Genomic DNA, 23,782 nt, shown 5'->3' with positions numbered 1-23,782 from the left:
CTCTATGGTACTATCATTTTAGATGCAGTTGTGATAAAAATAAATAGCTGAAATAGGCAGATCTTCCTTTTACAATTTCACCTTTAGAGTAGTACTAAGTGTCAGTGAATGCAATGAGTAATACTAAATGAGCAGTATAGTAATAATTAAATAACTGCATTGACTTATTTTGTTTAGGAGAATGCATCCTCAACACACAGGATTCTGAAGACTATCCACCTTCAAGATCACCATCATTTTCTATAGTTTCAGAGTTATCTGCCAATGATAGTGTTTCAGTCACATCGTGTATGTCACATAGCCACAGTATATCACCTGTAGCAAAAAGAAAAAAAAAAACTCCATCATCCGGAAACTACCACAGATAAGTTTATGATAAGAACCAGCAGATTAAAAAAAGAGGTAATCGATGAAAAAAACTGCCTGGTTTGTTTATGAAAGAAACTCTCCTTTCTTTCTGACTGGGAACCCACACTTCATTAACTTGGTTCAGTCATTAAGACCAGGATATAGTCCACCCAACAGAGCAGATATTGCAGGCAAATTGCTGGATAAAATGTATGAAAGAGAAGTTGAGCAGTGTGCAAAAGGTATAGAGGGTAAAATTGTTAACCTGAGTCTTGGTGGGTGGAGCAATGTCCACAATGATCCTTCTGTTGTCACACAAGCACATACGACAGAAGGGAATGCCTTCCTTACAGAAACAATTGATATATCAGGAAATGCACACACAGCAGAACAGAATGTCTAGTACGCAGCTTGGTCACAGACAATGCTGCAAATGTATCCAAGATGAGACGAAGTTATTTAGAAGAGAGTCCCAAACTAATAACATACAGTTGCAGTGTTCATTTGATGCGCCTCCTAGGCGAAGACTTCAATGTTCCAGAAATAAAGGCTAATGTTGTTGAAATTGCAAAATACTCCCGTAACAACCAGTTTGCAGCAGCTGCTCTGAAAAAAGTGAGAGGAAACAAACTAACTCTCCCATAAGACGTGCGATGGAACTCAGTAGAGGTCTGTTTTGAGCACTATATCAAGACTGGCCTACCCTGATGACAGTTTGTGAACAAAATCATGAAAAAATAGATGGCACTGTCACAGCCAAAGTTCTCAACATTGGGCTTAAGAGAAATGTTGAACACATGCTGAGTACCCTGAAGCCTATTTCTGTAGCCTTGAACAAAGCGCAGGGAAATAGCTGTTTTACTACTGACTCTGTTGAAATTTGGAAAGAACTGAGTGAGATCTTAAAAAGAGAAATATGCAATGACAGAGTTAAATTACAAACATTAAAAAAATGAATGGGACAAGCACTATCTCCAGCTCATTTTCTTGCAAATATTCTCAATATTCGGTGCCAGGGTCAAACCTTAAATGCTGAAGAAGAGGAGTTGGCTATGACATGGACATCCAGCAATCATCCCTCCATAATGTGAACTATAATGAACTTCAGAGCTAAGGGTGAACCATTCAAGAAATCCAGAATACATAATGTTGTTGTTTTAGTTAAACAAAACAATTTAAATGTCTGTCTAATGATGTTCTCCTCCTAATACAGCATGGCAAGAAAATCCTCCAAATATTAATGATTAACCTGTTGAATTGGAGATAGTTCACCTCCCAAAGACTTCACAACTATCTGCTTCAATTACCTTTTGTAAATGAAATAATCAAACAATCATTCATTTTCTGATATAGCTGTAAAACTAATCTGAAAAGTTTTCAAAATAAATAACTTTAAAAACGTATAGTGTAACCTTCTAAAAATGAAACCTACATCTCTCTCCGAGTTGTAAAGAGTATGTATTAAGGTTATAACAACCAACAAGAATAAATGCACTTTTATATAGAAACCCATGATTAAATTGAATCTTCCTGACGAGTGATTTAAATCAAATCCACCCTGATATCAGCATGGCCTTTATTCTTTGTTCCTAGATGTATACATTACATGTCATTATTAAATAGTATATCATTTGATAGTGCCCATCTTACCAAGCAATCCAGATTGCTCTGCATCAGTGACCTGTCCTCTTCATTATTTACCACTCCCCCAATTTTTGTGTCATCTGCACACTTTATCAGTGATGATTTTCTTCCAGGTCATTGATAAAAATGTTAAATAGCATAGGGCCAATAATGATCCCTGTGAGCCCGCACAAGACACATCCCTGTTGGATGACAATTCCCTGTTTATGGTTACACTTTGAGACCTGTCACCTAGTCACACTCCAATTAAGAAAAAAATGCATTTCAATCATCACTGCAGCCTAGCAGCGAGTAAACCCAAATTAACTCACCTTAGCACTGTGTGCAGAGACAGTTGTGGTAACATAAGGCGTTCGGTTCTTTTGCAGAAGATCTATGTACACTTCAGCTCCTTCCTCTCTATGAACACGTAGCAGGCTTAACAGCTCATTGACATCATGGTGAATGCGGAATTCACTCATGCTTCCACCTAGGGTTACAGATTTCACAGTACACTGAATGCAAAGCACAACAGATGATCCTTACCACTAAAATTCAAAGCTAATCAACAAGGGTAAAAAAGTTCAAAATTGCCTTAGTGGCCTAGGAGCCCAAGTCTCATTTTCAAAAATGACTTTGGCACTTCAGAGCTTAAATTTCCTTGAAAGTCAATGTAATTTAGACTCTTCAGTACCTAAATCATTTTTGAAATTGGGACTTAGAGCTTGTTTACACATGGCTACGACTACACTACAGAACTTAGCGCTGCTAGTGCAGAGGCTTGTAGTTATGTCAGCAGGAGAAGCTCTCCCACTGACATAGCACTGTCCACACCGGAGCTTAGGTAGGTTTAATTTACATCACCCAACGGGGTGGTTTATTCACACTCCTGAGCGACATAACTTATACCAACTTAAGCTGCAGTGTGTACATAGCCATGGAGTTGTGCAGAAACAACAGTTTTTGCATAACTCCATGTGTGGACGCTTTTTCTGGAATAATAGTGCTTTATTCCTCTTTAGTTCAATCCACTTTTAAATTGTATTAAACTAAACAGGAACAAGGCACACACATTCTTGAATAAGTGTGTCCACACATAGCTGTCCCTGAATAGTTCCATGTATAAACAATAGTTCCTAAGCCCCTTAGGCACTTTTGAAACTTTTACCCCCCAGCTTTGTAGTATGCAGAGTACAGGCTCTCCTCCGCAGAGGTTAAATTTGAAGGTGCTGCTGCAGGCTTCTGAAGGCTGGATTGATTATACTTACACCAAAATAAAAAAATCCTTTGTAATTCACACCTTGTTATTTTTATGCAAGTATGAGTTTGGTCAGTGATTTCGGAATAAGTGTCCATATACAGACTTGTACCAAAATCACAAAAGACGTGACTTAAAACTGAGTTAGGCCTTGTCTATCTGAGGGAAATTGACCAGGATAGCTATTTCAGAAAAATTATGCCAGTATAATTTAGCTTTGTGTAAACAGATATGTGGACACAGATGGCAACGGGCTGTGTTGCAAGGATAAGTTCCTGGGTTAGTGGTTCTGCTGTGTGGTTGCTGGTGAGAATTTGCTTCAGGTTTGGGGGCTGTCTGTCCACTAACCCAGGAACCTATCCTTGCCTATCCAAACCCCGTTGCCAACTGTGTCCACATACCTATTCAGGGGACACCATCATAGGGCCTAATCACATCAGCCACACTATCAGAGGCTCGTTCACCTGCACATCTACAAATGTGATATATGCCATCATGTGCCAGCAATGCCCTTCTGCCATGTACATTGGCCAAACCAGACAGTCTCTACGTAAAAGAATAAATGGACACAAATCAGACATCAAGAATTATAACATTCAAAAACCAGTCGGAGAACACTTCAATCTCTTTGGTCACTCGATTACAGACCTAAAAGTGGCAATTCTTCAACAAAAAAACTTCAAAAACAGACTCCAACGAGAGACTGCTGAATTGGAATTAAGTTGCAAACTATATACAATTAACTTGGGCTTGAATAAAGATTGGGAGTGGATGGGTCATTACACAAAGTAAAACTATTTCCCCTTGTTTATTTCCCCTCCTACTGTCCTTGTCAACTGCTGGAAATGGCCCACCTTGATTATCACTACGAAAGGTCTCCCTCCCCCCACTCTCCTGCTGGTAATAGCTCACCTTAAGTGATCACTCTCGTTACAGCGTGTATGGTAACACCCACTGTTTCATGTTCTCTATGTATATAAACCTCCCCACTGTATTTTCCACTGAATGCATCTGATGAAGTGAGCTGTAGCTCACGAAAGCTTATGCGCAAATAAATTTGTTAGTCTCTAAGGTGCCACAAGTACTCCTTTTCTTTTTGCAAATACAGACTAACACGGTTGCTACTCTGAAACCTGTTATTCTGAAATAGTGACAGTAGCCAATTTCCACATGTAGACTAGCTGTTAGTGATTACAGTGGAAAAGCTAGAGAAAGAAAAGTATTTCCTTTCCTTTGCCTCTCAGCCTCTGCCTACTTTGTCTCTTCATCTGATGACCAGATCTCTAAGCTCCCCATTAGTTACACTGACTCAACCACAAAGTATGCTTGGGGAGACAGTCTCCCATTGAAGGGGGAGGAAGCCCTCTAGAGGCTAAATGGCAGGAAGGCAGCTAACCATCAGTTTACACTAGCAAGTCTGCATGTCAAATAGGAAACATCTTGACCAAAGACACAAAACTGAAAAGCCCCATTAAGCAGGAAATGGTATTTAAATAATGGGCAAATACTGAACAGCTGAATACTGGCAACAAGATACAAAGGTGATGGGCATGGTACAGAGACACAGATTTGATTACAAAGAGCAAAATACTCTAAGATCTGCAGGGCCTTTCCCTAAACCAATATTCTGCTCTACATATATGCTTGGATCGCACAGTGAGGTCTTGTCTAGACGAGGGTTTGGAAATTTTTAACTAACACATGTTAATAACCTAAACACCTTCCAAATCCAAGTCTAGAAAAGCCCTGGGAGAAAAGAGTAGGACAGCAGATCTTCTCATCTTTAGAGAGTCAAGGGTAAAAATGTGTCCAGTTTCTACTTATTACAGTTCCACACATTTTCTTGCAACTTCAAATATAGTAACAACTAATGGGAAAGAGATAACTGAATCCTCACACAGTTATTCTGAAATTAGCATCATTTTTTAATATACTTAGTTAACCTCACTGGGAATGTCAATCAAACCCACACTTAAGAAAGTAACATACTAACAGTAAATCTGTGGGAAAATAAGACTGAGTGAAACCTGGTGGATTTATTTCACAACAGGATTTGACCTGTAAAGGAAACAGAAATACATCTGGAGTTTTGGCGAGGAGGAAACAGCGACTGATTTTGACTTATTGTCAGTAGATATCCTTACACACCAGCATAAATTAGACAGTACAGGACCAGCCAAAGAGAAGATGAAAGGAGCAGAGAGAGAGAGAGAGAGAGAGACTGCATAAAAACAAAAGATGCTACTTCAGCTAATAATTTTAAAAGATCCAAATAAAATCCAGACAGAGAACAAACTCTTAGAATAATGGGACCAAGGGTCCTGGCACATTAATTCAGATTAAGGTAAGTGACGTAATAATATGCACTAGTTTGGTGGGAAAGATATTCCCACAGAATTAGAGCTAACTTTGATCCCTGCAGGCAGTAGTGGGGCTCCTCCATAACCAAGAGCAGTGACACAACCAAAATGCTATAGCCAGGGGGGCTAGAAATCACCTGGTACACAAACTGAGCAGGGAGCGCCTCTCTCTATTGGGTGAGCCCAGTGCCTGAACCTCTAAAGGAAACCTCTGGTCAAGAAAGCCTTTCTACACCTCTGCACGGACACTACTGTCATGCACCTGCCCGCCCCAGAAGATACGGCAATAAACAAATCAAAGACCAACAAGAACCCAAGCGGGCGTAGGGCCAGAGACCCCCGAGTCGTAATGTTGCTATTGGTTTCGGCGGGAGGGCAGATCCCCTTGGGGATCAGTACCACCGCGCAGAGCCAGCTCCCCCTGCCCGCCGCGTTGCCACGACGGGAACGGCTACCCCAGGCCCGCCGTTGCTGTGGGGTCCCCACCCGAGGCCCAGGTTCCCGCTCACTCCCTAGCGCCGGCGACAATCGCTCTGCAGCCTGCCTTGCGCTGAGGGCCGCGGGGAGGGGCGTATGGGACAAGGCCGAGCTCCCAACCCTCATGCGTCCCACCGCCCGCGCCCGCTTGGCTGGAAAGCGGGTACCTTGTGCAGGGGCTGAGCCGCTCCCGCCGCCGCCGCGCGTTGGGAGGGGAGGCGGCGCGCGCGGAGAAGGCCCCACGTCGATAGGCCGGTAGGTGGCGCTCCGCTGCGCGCGCCCAGTGGGAGAGGGGATAGCCAGGGGCTATTCAGGAATTCACACCGCAGCCGTTAACGGTAGCCAGCAGCACGCCTGTGGCGGCCAAGCCGCGCGCGGGGAAGAGGTGCACAGGCTCCGATTGGCTGACGTAGTAACGGCAGCATCCCTGGAGCCAATCAGAGAACAGTGTCGGGACCTGTCGTTTCAGGGCACCTCTGCCCCTGTTTCCCCACGCTGCCCAGCTCGCTGAGGAACCGCGGGAGCGGGGTGGTCCGGAAGTCTCCTCACTAACCACAGCCCCGGATCGCTCCCAGGCCTCACGATACCCGACCCACTCCGATGTGACCTGGAAGTACCCGCCGACCCGGAAGTGATCTGCTCTTTCCCCTCGCCCCAAAAGATGGCGGTCGGGTGAGCGCGTCCTGTTCGCGGAGACACCGCTTCGACAGGATGCTGCTGCCGCCGGAGCTCAGCGTCTCACTACGAGTGGAGCGGCCCCTGCTGCCCGTCCGGCCCCGCACCCCGCCGCGGGCTCCGTTCTGCTTCTCCCCCAGCCGCCTCCGCTTCCATCGCCAGCACGAGTTCTTTGAGGTAAGAGCCCTGGCTGCGACTACAGCTCCCGGCAGCCCTCGCGTGGCCTCCGGCCTGCTACCCGCGGGGCAGGCTGGGAAATGCAGTCCCAGCGGAGAGGGTACCTGTGCGCCCGACGGCACCAGCTGGGCCGAGCAGCAGCGAGCTCTGTTCTCGGTGCTTCCCTCCCCCCCCCCCCCCCGTAGGGTTCCTTCGACCCAGTGCCCGGGGGCTGCCCCTGCCCGCGAGAGACACCTGCTCCAGTGCCGCCGGAGCACAAATCACCAACTGGATCCAACCCAGACTCTCTTTGGGCGTCCTGTGTGTTTCGGTCTGACTGAGCTGTGAATCCCCGCTGTGCCCCTACCCGCGCCTCACCTCTGCTCGCTCTTCACACTGTTCTGCCCCCCGCAGGCAGGCAAGCAGAGCAGGCAGCCCAAGAGAGGCTCAACTTTTCTAGACCGCTGGAGCTTCTCATGTCATTGCCAGACTGGCCGCAGCCAAAATCCCATTCCCCCCAAATCAGGAGTGTTAACACTATGCTCTTGTTGAACAGCGGGAGCGTTTCATGTAGTCCTGTGACCCAGGACCTGTGGTTACAGGAAAATTGCCCGAACTTGAGAGACTTGCTCTAAGCCTATCCTACTGGTGGCAGGAGTCAGTCCAGCCCAGCCACCTCCAGGGATGAGTCCCTCATGTGGTCTAGCTGGGGAATGCTTTGGGTTAAATCTCCCTCATCCCTGATGTGCTGAGCACTGCTGATGGCCAGGGTCTTCAGGCTCCTGGACGTGGATCCTATGTGTCTGCACTGCTAGACTACATGACATAGTTTTATGCAGATACTCATGTCTCTAGCCCATTTGGTTGCAAAAAATGTCTTTTAGTGCAAAGGAAACTGAGGTGAGCCTAAGTCTGCAGACAGATGGCTGCAGTACCTCTGCTGCTGTTCAGAGCTGTGTAAGTAGCAATGACAGTCAGGAATCCTGTCTGTGTTGTGCAGCTCTCAGGAAATGTCCGAGCAGCAGCAGAGACAAGCACTAGAGTTCGTCACAGAGGTTGAGGACCAAGTTTGAAACCAGTTAGAACCAGGAGCAGAACTGTACAGACTCGTCGTCCACCACCACCACCACTCTTCATCACAGCAGCTCAAAGGCCCTACATTGTGAGGGTGGAACGATGGCCAGGTTGGGGTGAGAAGCACACAAGTGGGCCTGAAATATATAAGGCTTCTGTTAGCAGATACAAAAGCTAGAGCCCCCTAGCATGGCCAAGGACAACACATTGGAAGGAGTTACAACCCTCCCCTTTCCCAGCATCTAGGGTGGGTTTGTCTTCTTTCACCTGGATAGTGAGGCCTCTGCCTTTGGTTATAGACTCTGGCACTGTTAACTGAGTTTGTAACTAGTTAATGGCTCAATGTGTTGCTTAGGCTGGCACATGGCTGTCTCACTGTAACTAATTCAGCAGTTTTGTCAGTCTTCCGTCCTCCCAACTTTCTGTGATGTGACGTCTGAAGTTAATGTTCTCTGTGTTAGTGGTGCCTGTCAGGGCACTCTGTCACCTGGTGAGGCACTGTGGGAGAACTGCTGAGTCTATTCCAGAAAGCTCTGGTATGCAGCTAAGGCAACATGATACATGCAGATGTGTGAATGTGATTGTAATGGGAGAAAAGAAGCTGTATGGAAACAGATTTACAAGTAAAATGGTTCAAAGTGACTGTCGTCTTTGAAAACTGCAGTGGACTGTGTCCCTTTTTTTTATTTAATTTTTTATAAAGAAAAAAACTGAAACCAGTCCATGATAGCAGCACATTTGTTGCTGTGCTGCCTGATTTAGCCACTTGGAACTTCTCAGCCATGGCAAAGATAAAACTCTTGACTCCTGCTCCAGAAGCACAGCCCATTTCTACTAGAGCTAGAGAAGAATCCCCTTTGGATGTGTGATCCTTTGCAAACATTATACCCATGAGTTAGTCTCGGTGACCTTGAGTGTCTCTAGAATTATGTCCTCAGTTATTAGCAACAAAGCAGCTCATAGTAACAGTAAAGGACACTGGTACTTGTGTGTACGTAAACCCAGGGGCTCTATTGAGTATGCCAAGTTGCACTTTTAATTGTGGTCTATAAGCTGAGTTTAGCAAAGTTAGGTCAATATGTTATCCTTGATCCAGAGTAGAGTTCACAGTATTCTCATTCTTAACTCTGTTTTAACAGAGTTACTTGTTGGGAATAAAAATAATTTCCAGTTTGCTTTTTGAACACACGTTGCTGTAACATGCCTATAATCGTTATTCCCTGTTCCAGGATGGAGACATACATAGACACTTGTATCTCCAAGATATCTTAACAAATGTTACTGAAGTGACCGAAAGATCCAAGTAAGTGATGTCGTTCAGACAAATTCTGTTGTGGGTCTTGTTAACAAAAATGCATTTGATTGATTTTTGACCCTCCCTCTAACTACCAGGTTGTGGTCCATGCTGTCTGTCAGAGTTGTATATATCTGGCTCAGACTGGATTCATTAAGAATAAACAAATGTTGAATAATTATGGAGTACTTTCAATCATTCCTAGTACCAGATCAAAGTAAACTGATTCCCCTTTGTTATTTCTTGACAAAGAGAGGTCTCTTGATGGATGGTACAGTTTTTTTTGTTTTGTTTTTGTTTGTTGCATCTTCAGATAAGCTTTGGCTCCTGTTTCCTTAAGAGGAATATTTCTCTTTACACCAGTCCAAAAACGTCAGCATAAGTCACTGGAGTTGAGTCTTATCTGTCTGAGTTATACAGACACTAGACAGGGATGTCTTCAGTCTCCTTTATTTTTTTGCACTAACCATGGAGATGGAGAGGAAGGAAGGAAGACATCACAAAGTGCGTTAAAGGTGGATGATGTGATAGTTATTGAACTTGAAGTTTTCCATATAGTTATTGAAAGAAATTCAGGTTTTGAGGAAGTGTCTGGCTTTAAAATGATGTTAAATCTGAAATGTTGGTTATCTCTTTGCCACATCTGGAGAAATCATCCCTTCAGAAAACATGGGTGTAAATGGGCAATGCATTCCTGAAGATACCTGGGAATTTAAATCTCAGCTAACCTAGAAGATCTGAGCAAATTACATGATAGATCATTACTGCAGTCAATTAAAAAATATTTGGAGTTCAGGGGAAAATATGCAGTTTGGTCAGGGAGAATAACCTGGTCAAAATGAACACATTGCCCAAGATCTTCATCTAGTTTCAAAATATTCAGTAATCATCCCAGAAAAAACTGGAAGGTACCTAGAGAACAAACTGAAAGTGAGTGTAGCTATTTCATAGAGATCTACTGGGATTTTGTAATATAATAGCTCATACTGCTGCTCAGTATTAATTCATTCCGTAATTTATCGTAAGTTCAGCTCTGTATGTATGACCCACAGGTTCTAGCTGTGAGTTAGGTAAAAGGAGTTTGAGCCACAAATATGAGTTCCTAATTACAAAATCCTCACAAACTACTTCTATTGTGTCTCCAGTTTAATCGTGCTCATCTTCTCCTGTGTCGAGTAGATATTAATGAAAACTGCCATAACGTATAGATTTTATTTAAATGTATGCAGAAGAACTGAGCCATATGCTCTGGGTGGCCTTGACATAACCTAAAAATACAAATGTCTTCATCGCTTCCTTCTAGGGTGTCAGAATTCTGTTGTCATATTGTTGGGTGCTGCCAGGTGTTTGATACCTTAGAGGGTTATGAACATCACTACAACACACTGCACAGGAACATGTGCTCTTTCTGCAAACGCTCTTTCCCCTCTGGGCATCTGTTGGATACTCACATCCTAGAGTGGCATGACTCCCTCTTCCAGATAATGGCAGAGAAGCAAAATATGGTGAGTTGCAAGCAAAGATTTCATTGTGTATCCAGCACATGATAAATTTCTAGTAAAAATCCCCCCCTGCACAATAACCTTGCTACGCCCTCTCCCCCAACTCATTTTTGGGTCAGGACCCCTACAATTACAAGACTGTGAAATTTCAGATTTAAATAGCGGAAATCCTAAAATTTACTATTTTTTTTAAAATGTTATGACCATGAAATTGATCAAAATGGACTGTATATTTGGTATGGTCCTAGTTATAGACAGAGTACAAGACACAAGTTGATTCATGCAAAAGGAAAACAATAACATTTTTTGCACTCTCTAGTGTCTTCTGTCCAAGGATCTCTAAGGACTGCATGTGCTTTATGCCTCATAATGTCCAGTGATTTAAGAATGTATTATTCTTGTTTTTCTGATGGAGAAACTTTGGCTCTCGGCGAGGAAGAGACTTTCCCATGGTCACACACAGTGCCAGGAGTAGAACCCAGATCTCCTGCATGTAGGACTAGCCATCCTTTCTCCTTTGGTTATTGTAAAAGTGAGAATTGGTGGATAAATACAAGTGTGTAAGTCTGACTTGAGCTAACTTCTCCCTAGGATAATAGTACCTAAAGTGAAGACAGGAAAGAAACAAGGGAAATGGGTTTCTTGTCAAACAGGCTCTGTCCTGCTTGTGCAGTGCTGGAGTAGTCGGTTTGCCCATCTGTGGAACTGGAATAGTTAACTGGTTTAATCAAACTAGCTTCCAACTTTGCTAATATTTAAGCATCCTGAGTTCAGTCAGCAGATAATTCTCTCTTCTGTCCTCTGTAAACTACACATTTTTATCAAGGAGGTTTCTTGCTGCCACCATATGCAGGTACTTGCCAGTATTGGACTTCCCAGGAGTTTTGCTTGATGGGCCTTAGCAGTTTGGACTTTGCTTCATACACAGGCAGTCAAGAAACCATGTGCAAGGGGTGGCAGAAAATGAACAATATTTTCTTAATACCTGAGATGGAAGTAGTTTCCCAACACGTTAAACTAGTTCCAAATTTTGTGAAACAATCTCAGCGCACCCATGTAACTTGGAGATTGTAATGTGTGAATTCTATTGGTTTTCATAGGTTTTTAAGGCTAAAAGGAACCATACAATCATATGGTCTTAATAATAACACAGGCCATAAAATATACTTCACCCAGTGGCTCCTGTGGTAGAGGGAAAAGTCATTCCCTCCGTGCATAAACAAAAGCTGGAGAGCCCAATAGTTTGTGATTGATACACAATTCTAAAGATGTATCATCATTTACTGGATTCTCTCTGAAAAGTGATTTAGTCCAATGTGGAAATGCCAGGTAAACATCTTGCCTTGCCTTGGAGAAATTCTGTGAGAATAACTCCCATCTTGCTTATACTGCATGAGTTTTAGAATTACCTTTCCCTCTTCTTGCTTTTTAGTATCAGTGTTTGGTAGAAGGCTGTGCAGAGAAGTTCAAGAGCAGCAAAGACAGAAAAGATCACTTAGTCAAAGTTCATCTTTATCCTTCTGATTTTCGATTTGATAAACCAAAAAAAGCTAAAAGGTAAGTGCCAAATATACTGACAAAGCAAGAATTTATCCTTCTGTGTGCTGGGGACTGGTCCTCAGAAGCAGAGAACACCTGAAAATCCAGCAACCTCTGGGCTTAGTCAGTAGCACTTCATATTTACACAAGCTAGTGTCAGATTCCAGAGCTCCTGCATTCCCTTCCCATAATTGCACTAGTTTATTTCTGGCCTCTTGTGTATAAAGAGGTTGTTTACTGAATGCAAAAATGCTAGAGCCTAGCATGTGAATTCATGAGCCAAGGAATACTGGACTTCAGGTCCTTCCAACAGGGATGACTTGCCCACATCACATGCGTGAAAGGGGTGCTAAAAAGACATTTGCTCACTCCTCACCCGTGAACCAATGAGTCCTCCCCATTTTGCCCAGCCCCCTGCTTCCCTTGCACTCTCCCTGAAGTACAGAGAGCCGAGCTGCAATCCCAGCAGCACCTGCTCTGCTCTGAAGGGTGCACTCTGTTCCCTTTTCTGAGTGAGTGCAGGGTTGAAGGGCAAACAGTCTCCAGTGTGGTGGCAGTGGCAGGAAAAGGCCTGCCAAGCTGTGTCAAGTGCAGGGATCCATCCCCAGAATGGGTGCATGGGCCTGGAGAGCCCAACACATGCTCAGGAATCCTATCCCAGATGGAGGAGCCTGGCAAGTCAACCAGAGGGTACCAGTGACCCTGCACAAGTAAGGGCCAGAGCCATTCCCTCCCAGTTCACGCTATCTGTGGGTTAGGGTGCTGCCCACAGCCAGACAACACTGGTCCCTCGCCTCTTCTGCAGCACTCTCTATTCTGGCGCGGGCCGAGGGATGTGCTGGCCACCGCTTCCCGCAGCCCCCATTGGCCTGGAGTGGCAAACCGCAGCCGGTGGGAGCGGCGATTGGCTGAACCTGTGGATGCAGCAGGTAAACAAACCGGCCCAGCCCACCAGGGGGCTTACCCTGACGGGCTGCGTGCCAAAGGTTGCTGATCCCTGGCTTAGAACTTGGAAAGGAAGTGAACTGCTGATTGTAGAAAGTGTCTTTCTTAGCCATGGGTCAGGCACCAACATTCATCTCTTTGGAGCATGACGCCCTAAGCTATGGAAGGAAGGAAACTCATTGGCCCTGCTGAGCCAGATGTATCCAATTATGCTTTATGGGTATAAGAGAGAAGCTTGTGGTGAAGCCCATGTACTGTAATGCAGTAGTTCTGACTCTCCACTCTGAAGACCCCCTTGTAAGAGAGTTCCTCCTGTGAGACAGCTTCCCTCTAGAACTGCAGTGCTCTGCTTGCTTGAACATTTTACAGGCCACCAAGAGTGACCAAGGACACTCGCTGCCTTTTGCTAGCCCCCCTCTGACTCTCCTGAGCCTATTTTACTTAATTTGTTTTGTAACCTCCTGATCAAATGACCTTGGGCCCTTGATCCTTGGCTGACTAGGAGACAGTTGGCAGCTCCTGAAAGGAGGGTTTTGTTTCTGCAGCAGCATCAAGCACAGTAAGCCTCCCTCTAAGCTGGATGTGAGCATGCCAATGGATGTGAATGTGGAGACTTATGAGCAGTTGCAAGTGGATTCCATGGAAATCTGTCCCAGTGAGAGCGTGGAGAATCCTACCCAGCCTGTGAGTGGCCCAATTTCATCACCTCAGGAGAAAAAGCTCTATAAATCCAGGTCTGTTTTCCTTTATGTACACTCTTTGCAGCAGGGACTGGGTTTTCATATGTGCTGGGGCAGTACTTAGCGCAATAGGGGCCTGACCTTAACTGGGGCCTTTGGATGCTCTTGTGATATATTGCGAAGTAATACCTTTAAGTGTTCATCCCAAGTGAGGGGTGAGCCTTCTAAATACACATTTATGCACAAAGCTTAGCACTTGTGAAAAGTAAACATGACTTTTAATTGATGTTTGCAAAGAGCTTTGAAGAAAAAAGTAAATTCTAAGTGTTTATTTGCAGTTTACTAGGATTAAACTGCTGTTTCTGTACTTAACAGGTGGCAGCTGCAAATTTAATGCATTGTGCATTGATAGTGATTCATTTCTTTGATTCTTGCGGTCATAACTGAGAATCTTTGCAGTAACAGAGAAGTGTAATGAATGAGAAGCACACACTCACCCAAGGAAATGCCCTCAAATTCACCTTTTTTAAATAATCAGCCAGCCTGGGGGACCCGGAAGGGGTGCAGTCTTCTCTTGAGTCTTACTTTGTAGGGTTACCATATTTGAACATTCAAAACAGAGGACACTCCACATTGGGGTGATGTCAGCCCCACCCACAGTCCACCCCTGCTCCGCCCCCACTCTGCCCCAGGTCATTCCCCTCCCCGCTCGGCCTCGCCACCACACCCCTCCTCACCCCCTGGCCCGCCATTGGCTTGCTGCATCCCTCCTCAGTCCCCCACCCACTGCTCGCCTTCTCCCACCTGCCACTCACCTCCTCACTCCCCTTCCAGAAACCCCCATGCCCGCCCCGAGAACCCCTGCCTGCCACTGGCTTGCTGCTTGCCTCCTCACCCCTGCCCACCGCTGGCTCTGTCGTCGCTCGCCTCTTCAACCCCCACTGCCTGCTGCTGGCCTTTTCACTGCCCCCACCTGCCGCTGGCTTGCCGCCTGCCTCTCACCCTCCCTCCAGCCCGCAGCTGGCTCCCTCACTGCTCTCCTCTTCACCCTCCCCGCCCGCCACTTGCCTCCTCGCCCACCCACCAGCCACTGGCTCACTCGCCCCCTCCCTCTCCCCCCCCCCCCCCCCCCGCTCACCTACTCACCCCTCCTGCCGCAGGTGCCTCGGCTCCTAGGATCAGGTCAGGGCTTGCAGGCACTGGCAGCGGGCAGAGAGCCCTCCACCCCCCGACCCAACCCTAGGAACCAGAGGGACCTGCTGGATGCTTCCCGGGAGCCACCCCAGGTAAGTACCGCTGGGGCCCCCCCCACCTTGCCCCCTGGGAGGTCCCTCTGGCTCTTAGGATCGGGGGGGAGGGGGGAGAAGGGCTCTCTGTGTGTTGCCGGCGCCTGCAAGGCCCGCTCCGCAGCTCTGGCAGCTCCCATCTAGGGTTACCATACATCCCTGTTTTCCTGGACGTTTTAGATATTTAAAAATTCCTCCCGGATGGCGATTTAAGAACTAAAAAGCCGACATGTCTGGGAAAATACGGATATATGGTAACCCTATATTTAGGATCCAGCTAAAGCAAGTGGATTTGATTGTGTGCTGTACCTCCAGCAGGTGAGATGAGGTTGTGCAAAGGTGGCTCCAAATTCTGGGCTGCTCTGTGGATTGAAACTGCCATCAGTATAGTTAGAGCAGCCTCTGGTGTAACTGGGACTTGCAAGGGGCAGTGTAGAGCCAATTGTGGTTCCTGTACAGCCCTTGTATGCTACTGCAGCAATGCACAAGGGCCAGGACGGAGGTCAAAACCTATAGCTTTTTATGTATTCTTTTCTTTTAAATCTGAAGTTCATTATGTGTACCAATTTAAATTTATTATTAGTATTTTCTACATTTTCAAATATATTTCAATTACAACGCAGAATACAATGCTCACTTTTATATTATTATTTTTTATTACAAATATTTGCAAATTGAAGCATGATGGGGCATAAGAATGTTTAACATATCTGGCAGATAAATACCTTGCAACGCTGGCTGCAACAGTGCCATGCGAATGCCTGTTCTCATTTTTAAGTGACATTGTAAATAAGCAGCAGGCAGCATTGTCTCCTGTAAATGAAAATAAACTTGTTTGTCTTACTTCTTGTTCAGCCAATCACTAGGACTGAGTGGGCTTGCAGGCTCTAAAGCGGGGTTGGGCAAATCTTTTGGGCCAAGGGTCACATCTGGGTGGGGAAATTGTATGCAAGGCTGGGGCAGGGGGTTGGGGTGCGGGAGGGGGTGTGGTGTGCAGGATCAGGCCCAGGGCAAGGGATTGGGGTAGAGGAGGGGTGTGGGATGTATGAGGGGCCCCAGGGCAAGGAATTGGGGCAGAGGAGGGGTGCGGAGTGTACAAGGGACTCAGGGAAGGGAATTGGGGTGCAGGGTGCAGCAGGGGGCTCAGGGCAGGGAGTTGGGGTGCAGGAGGGCTGTGAGGTGCAGGAAGGGGGCTCAGGGCAGGGAGTTGGGGTGCAGGAGTGATGCAAGGTGCAGGCAGGGAGTTGGGGGGGCAGGGTGCAGGAGGGGTTTGGGCTCCGGCCTGATGCCGCTACCTAAAGCGGCTCCGGGGTGGCAGTGGTGCGCACCGGGGTCAGGGCAGGCTTCCTGCCTGCCTGCCCTGGCCCCATGCGGCGCTGCTTCAGGAAGCAGCTGGAACCATTTCCCTGCGCGACACGTGGGGGTGGGGGCACAGGGCTCTGCGTGCTGCCCTTGCCACACCTCTAGGTACCTACCCCGAAGCTCCCATTGGCCGCAGTTCCCTGTTCCCGGCCAATGGGAGCTGCGGGGGGCAGTGCCTGGAGGCAAGGGCAACGCACGGAGCCCTCTGCCCCACCTCCCCCAGGGGCCGTGCAGGGACGTAGTACCAACCGCTTCTGAGAGCGGCGCGGGGCCTGTGGCATCACAGGGGACAATCCCGTGGGCCGGATCCAAAGCCCTGAAGGGATGGAGTTTGCCCACCCCTGCGCTAAAGTTTTACGTTGTTTTGTTTTTGACTGCAGTTATGTAAATAAAAATAATTCTCCATTTGTAAGTCGCACTTTCATGATAAAGATATTGTACTACAGTACTTGTATGAGGTGAATTGAAAAATACTATTTCTTTTTTCTTTTTTACAGTGCAAATATTTGTAATAAAGTGACCACTGTACATTTTGTATTCTGAGTAACTGAAATTAATGTATTTGAAAATGTAGAAAAAAATCCAAAATATTTATAATAAATTTAAATTGGTATTCTATTATTGTTTAACAGTGTGATTTAAAACTGCAGTTAATCACAATTAATTTTTTAATCAAGTTAATTTGTTTTGAGGTAATCACTTGAGTTAAAAGTGATTAATTGACAGCCCTAATTGTTAGTAACACATGAGGTTTTTAACTCTAAAATAATTCCTGGGATCTAATTCACTTGTCAGCATTTCTGCTGTTTTATTATTTGCATTTTCTCTCAAACCTAAGCTCGTCACTTTCACTTAACAAAAATTCCCCACCAGTTCTGCTGAGCTGGCATGAGCATTGGTGGGAGCCCTAGTATAGACAAGGCTCTACTGGCCAGGCACATTTTTACCATTTTGTCCATTAATATGGTGAAAAAATTTAAATGAGATAGTGGGAAAATGGCTCTAGCTGCAGGAGACTTGCTAACACTGGTCCAGAGAAACAGGGTGAATATTTTTGTAAAATTTCCTAACTTGACTCAGGCCTCAGTCCCAGGCTTCAAGCCTTGCCTACCCATAATAATGGTAAAAATTTCAAAGCCTACAAAAGGAGATTGCACCCATTTAGCTATATTGCTTTTTAAACCAGTGAAGTTAAATCAGTGCAACTTTGTTGTGTAGACAGGGCCTAGCCACAAACTTTTCAGTCTCCTTTAAGATACAAATGTATAACTTCAAGCCTGTTGCATGCCTCATTAAACTTCACTTTACCAAAAAATCGAATTGGGGGCGAATAGTGGTTTTCCAAGTTCTGCCCACAAAATAAGGTCCTTATGCTTCAGATGCCAAAATAAGACACTGCTGACATTAAACTGTGTAGATGTTCAAAAAATGATAATGTGTGTTCTGCGGGGCTTGACTCCCCCTTGGTGAGGCTTGGCTCCTTGATTTCGGAAGAGGGAGGAGTAAGAGGAGGTATCCTTCAGATGTATCACACATGGTGCCAAAATGAGCTTGTGGAGATCTTCCTAATGTGATATTCCCCTCCCCCCCCCCCTTTGGGCAGTGAAATAGTTAAGTGTTGACATGTCAACTCAGATGCCTAACAATAGCTCACCAACTTGATGAGATGAACAGGGAAATTCAAACCTCAGAGATGCTGTTTCAGATTGTCTGCAGGCAGACACCGCTGCATCTGTTAAAAACCCTTCAAAATGTGAACAGAATGTATTATTCGTAGATTCCAAAGCCAGAAGGGACCATTGTGATGATCTAGCTTGACCTCCTGTATGTCACAGGCCAGAGAACTTCCCCAAAATAATTCCCAGAGAAGATCTTTTAGAAAAACATTCAATCTTGCTTTAAAAATTGTCAGTGATGGAGAATCTATTGTGACCCTTTGTAAATTGTTCTAATGATTCATTACTCTCACCATTAAAAATTTATGCCTTTTGTTTTCAGTCTGAATTGTCTAGCTTCAAATTCTAGCCTTTGGATCGTATTATATCTTTATCTGCTACACTGAAGAGCCCATAATTAAATATTTGCTCCCCATGTAGATACTTGTAGACTGTAATCAAGTCACTGCTTAACCATCTTTTTGTTACACTCAAGAAGCTTAATCTATTTAGCTTATCATTATAAGGGGACATAACAGTTTTCAAGTACATAAAAGGTTGTTACAAGGAGGAGAGAGAAAAATTGTTCTTAACCACTGAGGATAGGACAAGAAGTAATGGGCATAAATTCAAGCAAGGGAGGTTTAGGTTGGACATTAGGAAAAACTTCCTAACTGTCAGGGTGGTTAAGAACTGGAATAAATTGCCTGGGGAGATTGTGGAACCTTCATCATTGGAGATTTTAAGAGCAGGTTAGACAAACACCTGTCAGGGATAGTCTAGATAATACATAGCCCTGCCGTGCAGGGAACTGGACTAGATGACCTCTTGAGGTCCTTTCCAGTCCTATGATTCTACAAGGTATGTTTTCTAATTCTTTAATCGTTCTATGGACCCTCTCCAATCTATCAATATCCTTCTTGAATTATGGGCACCAGAACTGGACACAGAATTACAGCAGCAGTTGCACCAGTGGCAAATACTGAGCTAAAATAACCTCTCTATTCCTACTTGAAATTCCCCTGTTTATGCATCTCAGGATCACATTAGCTTTTTGACCACAGTGTCACACTGGGAACTCATGTTCAGTTGATTATCTGCCATGACCTCCAAATCTCTTTGTGTCACTGCTTCCCAGGATAGGGTCCCCCGTCCTGTAAGTATGGCCTACATTCTTTATTCAAAAATGTATACATTTACATTTAACTGTATTAAAATGCATATTATTTGCTTGTGGACAGTTTACCAAGTGATCCATATAGCTCTGAATCAGTGACCTGTCCTCTTCGTTATTTACCACTCTCCCAATCTTTGTATCATTCGCAAACATTATCAGTCATGATTTTATGGTTTCTTCCAGGTCATTGATGAAGATGTTAAATAGCATTCATAAGGGCTAGAGGGATTTTTAAAGAGTTTAGGGTGTGGAGAACTAAAGGGTTGCCAAGGAGAGGTAGAAGTATGCTGCATCCTCACAGACCCATCTGTCCCCATTCAAGTCCTGCCTTTACATTGCTGACTGTGTCCCTATGAAGCAGAACTTTTGCTAATGCGTACTCTGTTAAAGAGCAAAAAAAAAGGAGTACTTGTGGCACCTTAGAGACTAACCAATTTATTTGAGCATGAGCTTTCGTGAGCTACAGCTCACTTCATCGGCTGCATACTGTGAAAAAGAGCAGTCATTGTCATTCCCTTTCAAACTAAATTGGTATCTTGTTAGGCATCTCAGCAAAGTGACCATTCCGGTTAAGTGTGCTTGCTCTGAGTGGCACATACATGTACATAAGTACAAAGAAACAAGACCTCAAGATTTTTGTATTAACATGGTATGTTTTTGTTGTAGAATCCCATCAACTGTTTGCTTTGGGCAGGGTGCCAGCCGAGGATTTAAAAGCATGAAGAAGAAAGTATGAAGGTCACTGCAGCAGATTCACAAGGAATGACAAGTAAAGACAAGCAGAAAAGGCCTCACCCATTGAGGTTAATAAAAGATACAACTAATCATTCATGGGTTTGCTTGCTCCTCCTGGTTGAGCACAATCTGTGTGTTGAATCTGCTGTACGCGGAGGGCAGGGAAGGCTTGGGGTTGTCCATTGTGATCATGGATAATCCAACGCCAGCAATTTCTGCAGCAAAGGAAAAAGCAAGAGAGAATGAAGGAGGAGGGGATCTTGTGTTTGTAGATGTTTGAGTTCCATAAGTACATGGAGAATGGTCACTTAACCAAAGGGCTGTATTTGTGTTACCCTTCCCCGCTCCACCAAGGGCTTCTGTACTCCCTCCACCACTCACTGCTTTGTCCGGGGACGAGGTGGACAATGTGGTAAAGGTGGTGGTATGCCGGGATTCCATCACCGTCAAAGTAGGAGCAAACACTCCCCTGCCTAAAAGGCTGTGGGGACATTGATGGGGGCCAGCTGGAGGATAATTGGGAGTCCATGGGCTCACTCAAGTCTGGAGACCTCAGCCCCTGTCATGCTACAGGACAAGCTGTACAAATTCCTGGAAGACTTGCGAGGCTCCAGGAGGAAGGTGCTCTCCAGAAGTGGAGGGATCTCACTCTCCTCTTCCAGGGTGCCAGGGCCCTATCAGGGGAGAGTCAAGGGACCAAGGAGTGGTACTCCGCAGCCTACCAGTGAACTCACAGATTCCACAATTCCCTGACACCTTTGGGATCAAGCACAGGTTGCAGGTGGTGCCGCTGCCCCCAATTAAACCAACTACCATTCCATCTCTGAATACAAGAGGCTGTAGGGTGAGTCTCTGCTGGTGCTAGGTACTCTCCTTGCTTTGGGGACGTGGGGTGGTACTCTGTGATCTTCCTGCAGGAGACTCACATAGATTCAGCTGCCAAAGCCAGCTGGTGGCGGGGGTAGGAGGGAACAGGATGTACTTCAACCACCTCACTGCACTCTTGGATGGGGTGGCTACCCTGTTTTCCCCGGACTTATGGTTCAAGGTCCTGGGGTTGCCAAAGTCATGCCAGGGTGCCAGCTGCACCTCTAGGTCTGCATGGAGGGGCTGACCCACAATCTTGTCAACATCTGTGCCCCGATACCAGTCCCAAAGCGGGTGCAGTTGTATCACTGGGCATCTGCCTTCCTTGGCACTTTGGATTCTCCTGGTCCTGGGCAGGGATTTTAACAGCACCCTGGATGTACATGAGAGAAGTGCTAGGCCAGAGTGGATATCATCAGGGAGATCATTATGCCCTGGTAGATGTCTGGAGCAACCACCACTTGGATGACTCCACCTCCTTTTCCTGTGTCTGTTTGGAGGATACTCAGTCATGCCACGCCTGACTCGATCGCATTGACATTTCCTATTTTAACTCCTTGTGGGCCCACTCCTCCAGCATCAGGTTGGTCCTCTTCTTGGACCACCATGTGGTATCCGTGATGGTTTATTTGATGCCTGGGCAGCTGCAGCTAGCCTACTGGCATTTTAACAGCCTCCTGGAAGATGTGGGTTCTGTGGCATCCTTCCAAGAGTTCTGGCTGGCCTGACTGGGGAGAGAGGTGGTCAGATGTGGGGAAGGGACATGCCCAGTTCTTCTGCCATGACTACATTGGGGAGGCCAGTCAGAGGAGGGATGTGGCGATTGAGCAGTTGGAGTGAAAGGTTTTGGAGCCGGAGAGGTGCCTGGCCACTCACCCTGGGGATCCATCCTGCTGCAGGTAGTGTCAGGAGAAACGGGATGAACTCTGAGCCCTTGATGACCATTGGACACAGGATGCTTTTGTCTGATCATGTATCCAGCTTCTTCAGGAGGTGGATTGCAGCTCCTGCTTCTATGCCATGGAGAAAAGGAGGACATGGAAGAGGACAGCACCCCTCTTATGGATCCAGTGGAGAAGCAGGAAAGGGTGGGAGCTTTCTACGCAGACTTCTTCTCCATGGTCCAACTAATGCTGATGCTTGTGAGATGCTGTGGGACGAACTCCCTACAGTCAGTTCGAGTGACCAGGACTGGCTAGAGCTGCTTCTCACCCTGGCTGAGTTCTTGGAAACCCTTCATCTGATGCCTAATATAAAATCTCTAGGCATCAAAGGGCTGAACTGGGGAGTTCTACTGTACATTCTGGAATGTCCTTGGGCCAGACATTGCCATTGTCTGAACCAAGGCCCTGGGGAGTGGGGCATGTCTCATGTTGTGCAGGGCAGGCCATGCTTGCCCTGCTGTCCAAAAAGTGGGTCCTCCATGACCTGAAGAATTGGTGCCTAGTATCACTACTCGGCCTGGACTTCAAGGTCATAGCTGTGAGGAAGTAGGAAATCTTTGTAATATTTTTTATGAAGCCTATGTGCCTCGGTTTCCCCTATGCTTTACGTGGCTACACAGTGGGGGGAATAAGTTTGCTCTCGGGGCAGGCTGAGACACATAGGTGTGTGTGTTGTCTCACTGTTTGCGCCAGCAGAATGTGTCATTAAAAGGACTGAAAGAGACCAACCCGTATCAGTGGAAAATCCGAGAGGACAATAGAAAGCCCAGTCATCAGGACATTGACACCTAACCACCAATCACCCAGAGGGAGGAGGATTTCCCCAACTCTCAGCAGGGAAGCTGAGCAGAGACTACATCTTAAGAACAAAGGACTGGGAGGTATAAGGTGAGGGAAAAAGAGTTGGCTTGTGGCAGAACCTTGGAGTTCTCTCACCTGGGAGCTGACTAAGGCCATGTCTACATTGCACTTTTGTCATTAAAACTTTTGTCGCTCAGGGGTGTGAAAAAAACACACCCCTGATCGACAAAAGTTTTAACGACGAGAAGCATTGGTGTGGACAGCGCTTCGTTGGCAGGAGCCATGCTCTTGGTGACGAAGATACCACCCCTTGTTGGGAGTGGTTTTATTTTGTCAGGAGAGCTCTCTCCCAGCGATAGAGTGGCTACACTGCGCACCTTACAATGGTGCAGCGGCACAGCCACGCCGTTGTAAGGTGCGCAGTGTAGACAGAGCCTAAGGAAGGAAGTCAGAGAGAGAGAGAGAGGGAGGGAGAGAGAGAGAGAGAGAGCCTGAAAATGGGGTTCATTATAGCTTGCCTGGTGCTCTGGGCTGACCAAAATGGACTATGCTTTAACCTTATGTCTCTATGCTAACCTAAAGATTTCTGATGCTGTGTTCTTGGTGACTAATAAACCCAACTCTTTTCCAAACATTGCTGGAATGTCACTGTAAAAACTTGGTGGGATGCATTAATCCCTGAAGAGTGTATAAATCTCTAACCAGGACAACCTCTGTCTGGTCTGAGATCTTCTCCAGCTGGCAAGTAGGTGTGGTCGGTCACTCACCTCCTGTACCTTGACCAGGAGAATACCTGTGACAGGGTGGATCACTGGTATCTCAGCAGGTGTTTGGCTTTGGTCTTCCAATTCATGGGGTTTCTCTAGGTGCTGTACACCTCTGCAGAATGCTTGGGGAAGCTCAGCTGCACCCTGACCAAGCCCGTCATCTTTGGTCAAGGGGTGCATCAGGGCTTCCCGTTTTGTGGGGAGCTGTATGCTATTGCCATTGAGCCCTTCTCAGTCTCCTCTGCAAGAGAATGACA

General features: G+C 46.0%; 2 protein-coding genes across 5 annotated transcripts in view; one reads left to right on the top strand and one right to left on the bottom strand.

Annotated features, from left to right (window-relative positions):
- The window catches only part of TUBGCP2 (tubulin gamma complex component 2), a 79,663-nt gene extending 72,990 nt beyond the window's left edge, over nucleotides 1-6,673 (bottom strand). The window contains exons 1-2 of one of the 3 annotated variants that reach the window (XM_074958605.1): nucleotides 6,234-6,673; nucleotides 2,304-2,461 (exon numbers count right to left, since the gene is read on the bottom strand). In XM_074958605.1, the coding sequence (XP_074814706.1) occupies nucleotides 2,304-2,453 (150 nt within the window). In that variant the 5' untranslated portion in view covers nucleotides 2,454-2,461; nucleotides 6,234-6,673. Of the gene's footprint in view, nucleotides 1-2,303; nucleotides 2,467-6,075; nucleotides 6,174-6,233 lie in introns of those variants that run through there. The other 2 variants (XM_074958607.1, XM_074958608.1) reach the window with 2 other exon arrangements.
- ZNF511 (zinc finger protein 511) lies at nucleotides 6,555-20,887 on the top strand. 2 transcript variants are annotated; one of them, XM_074958611.1, is made up of 6 exons: nucleotides 6,555-6,918; nucleotides 9,201-9,274; nucleotides 10,569-10,770; nucleotides 12,200-12,324; nucleotides 13,800-13,985; nucleotides 20,078-20,887. In XM_074958611.1, the coding sequence occupies exons 1-6, from the start codon at nucleotides 6,778-6,780 to the stop codon at nucleotides 20,145-20,147; spliced, it is 798 nt and encodes a 265-aa protein (XP_074814712.1). In that variant the 5' UTR covers nucleotides 6,555-6,777; the 3' UTR covers nucleotides 20,148-20,887. The 2 variants fall into 2 exon arrangements, with proteins under 2 accessions (XP_074814712.1, XP_074814711.1); XM_074958610.1 differs by having other exon boundaries at nucleotides 6,575-6,918; nucleotides 13,797-13,985; nucleotides 20,078-20,867.
- The last annotated feature ends 2,895 nt before the right edge of the window (nucleotides 20,888-23,782 follow it).

This window comes from Natator depressus, chromosome 7, assembly GCF_965152275.1.
Source record: "Natator depressus isolate rNatDep1 chromosome 7, rNatDep2.hap1, whole genome shotgun sequence".
In the NCBI taxonomy this organism is placed as follows: Eukaryota; Metazoa; Chordata; order Testudines; family Cheloniidae; genus Natator; species Natator depressus.
Note: the sequence above shows the minus strand (reverse complement) of the source record. Positions and strands in the feature narration are given on the sequence as shown.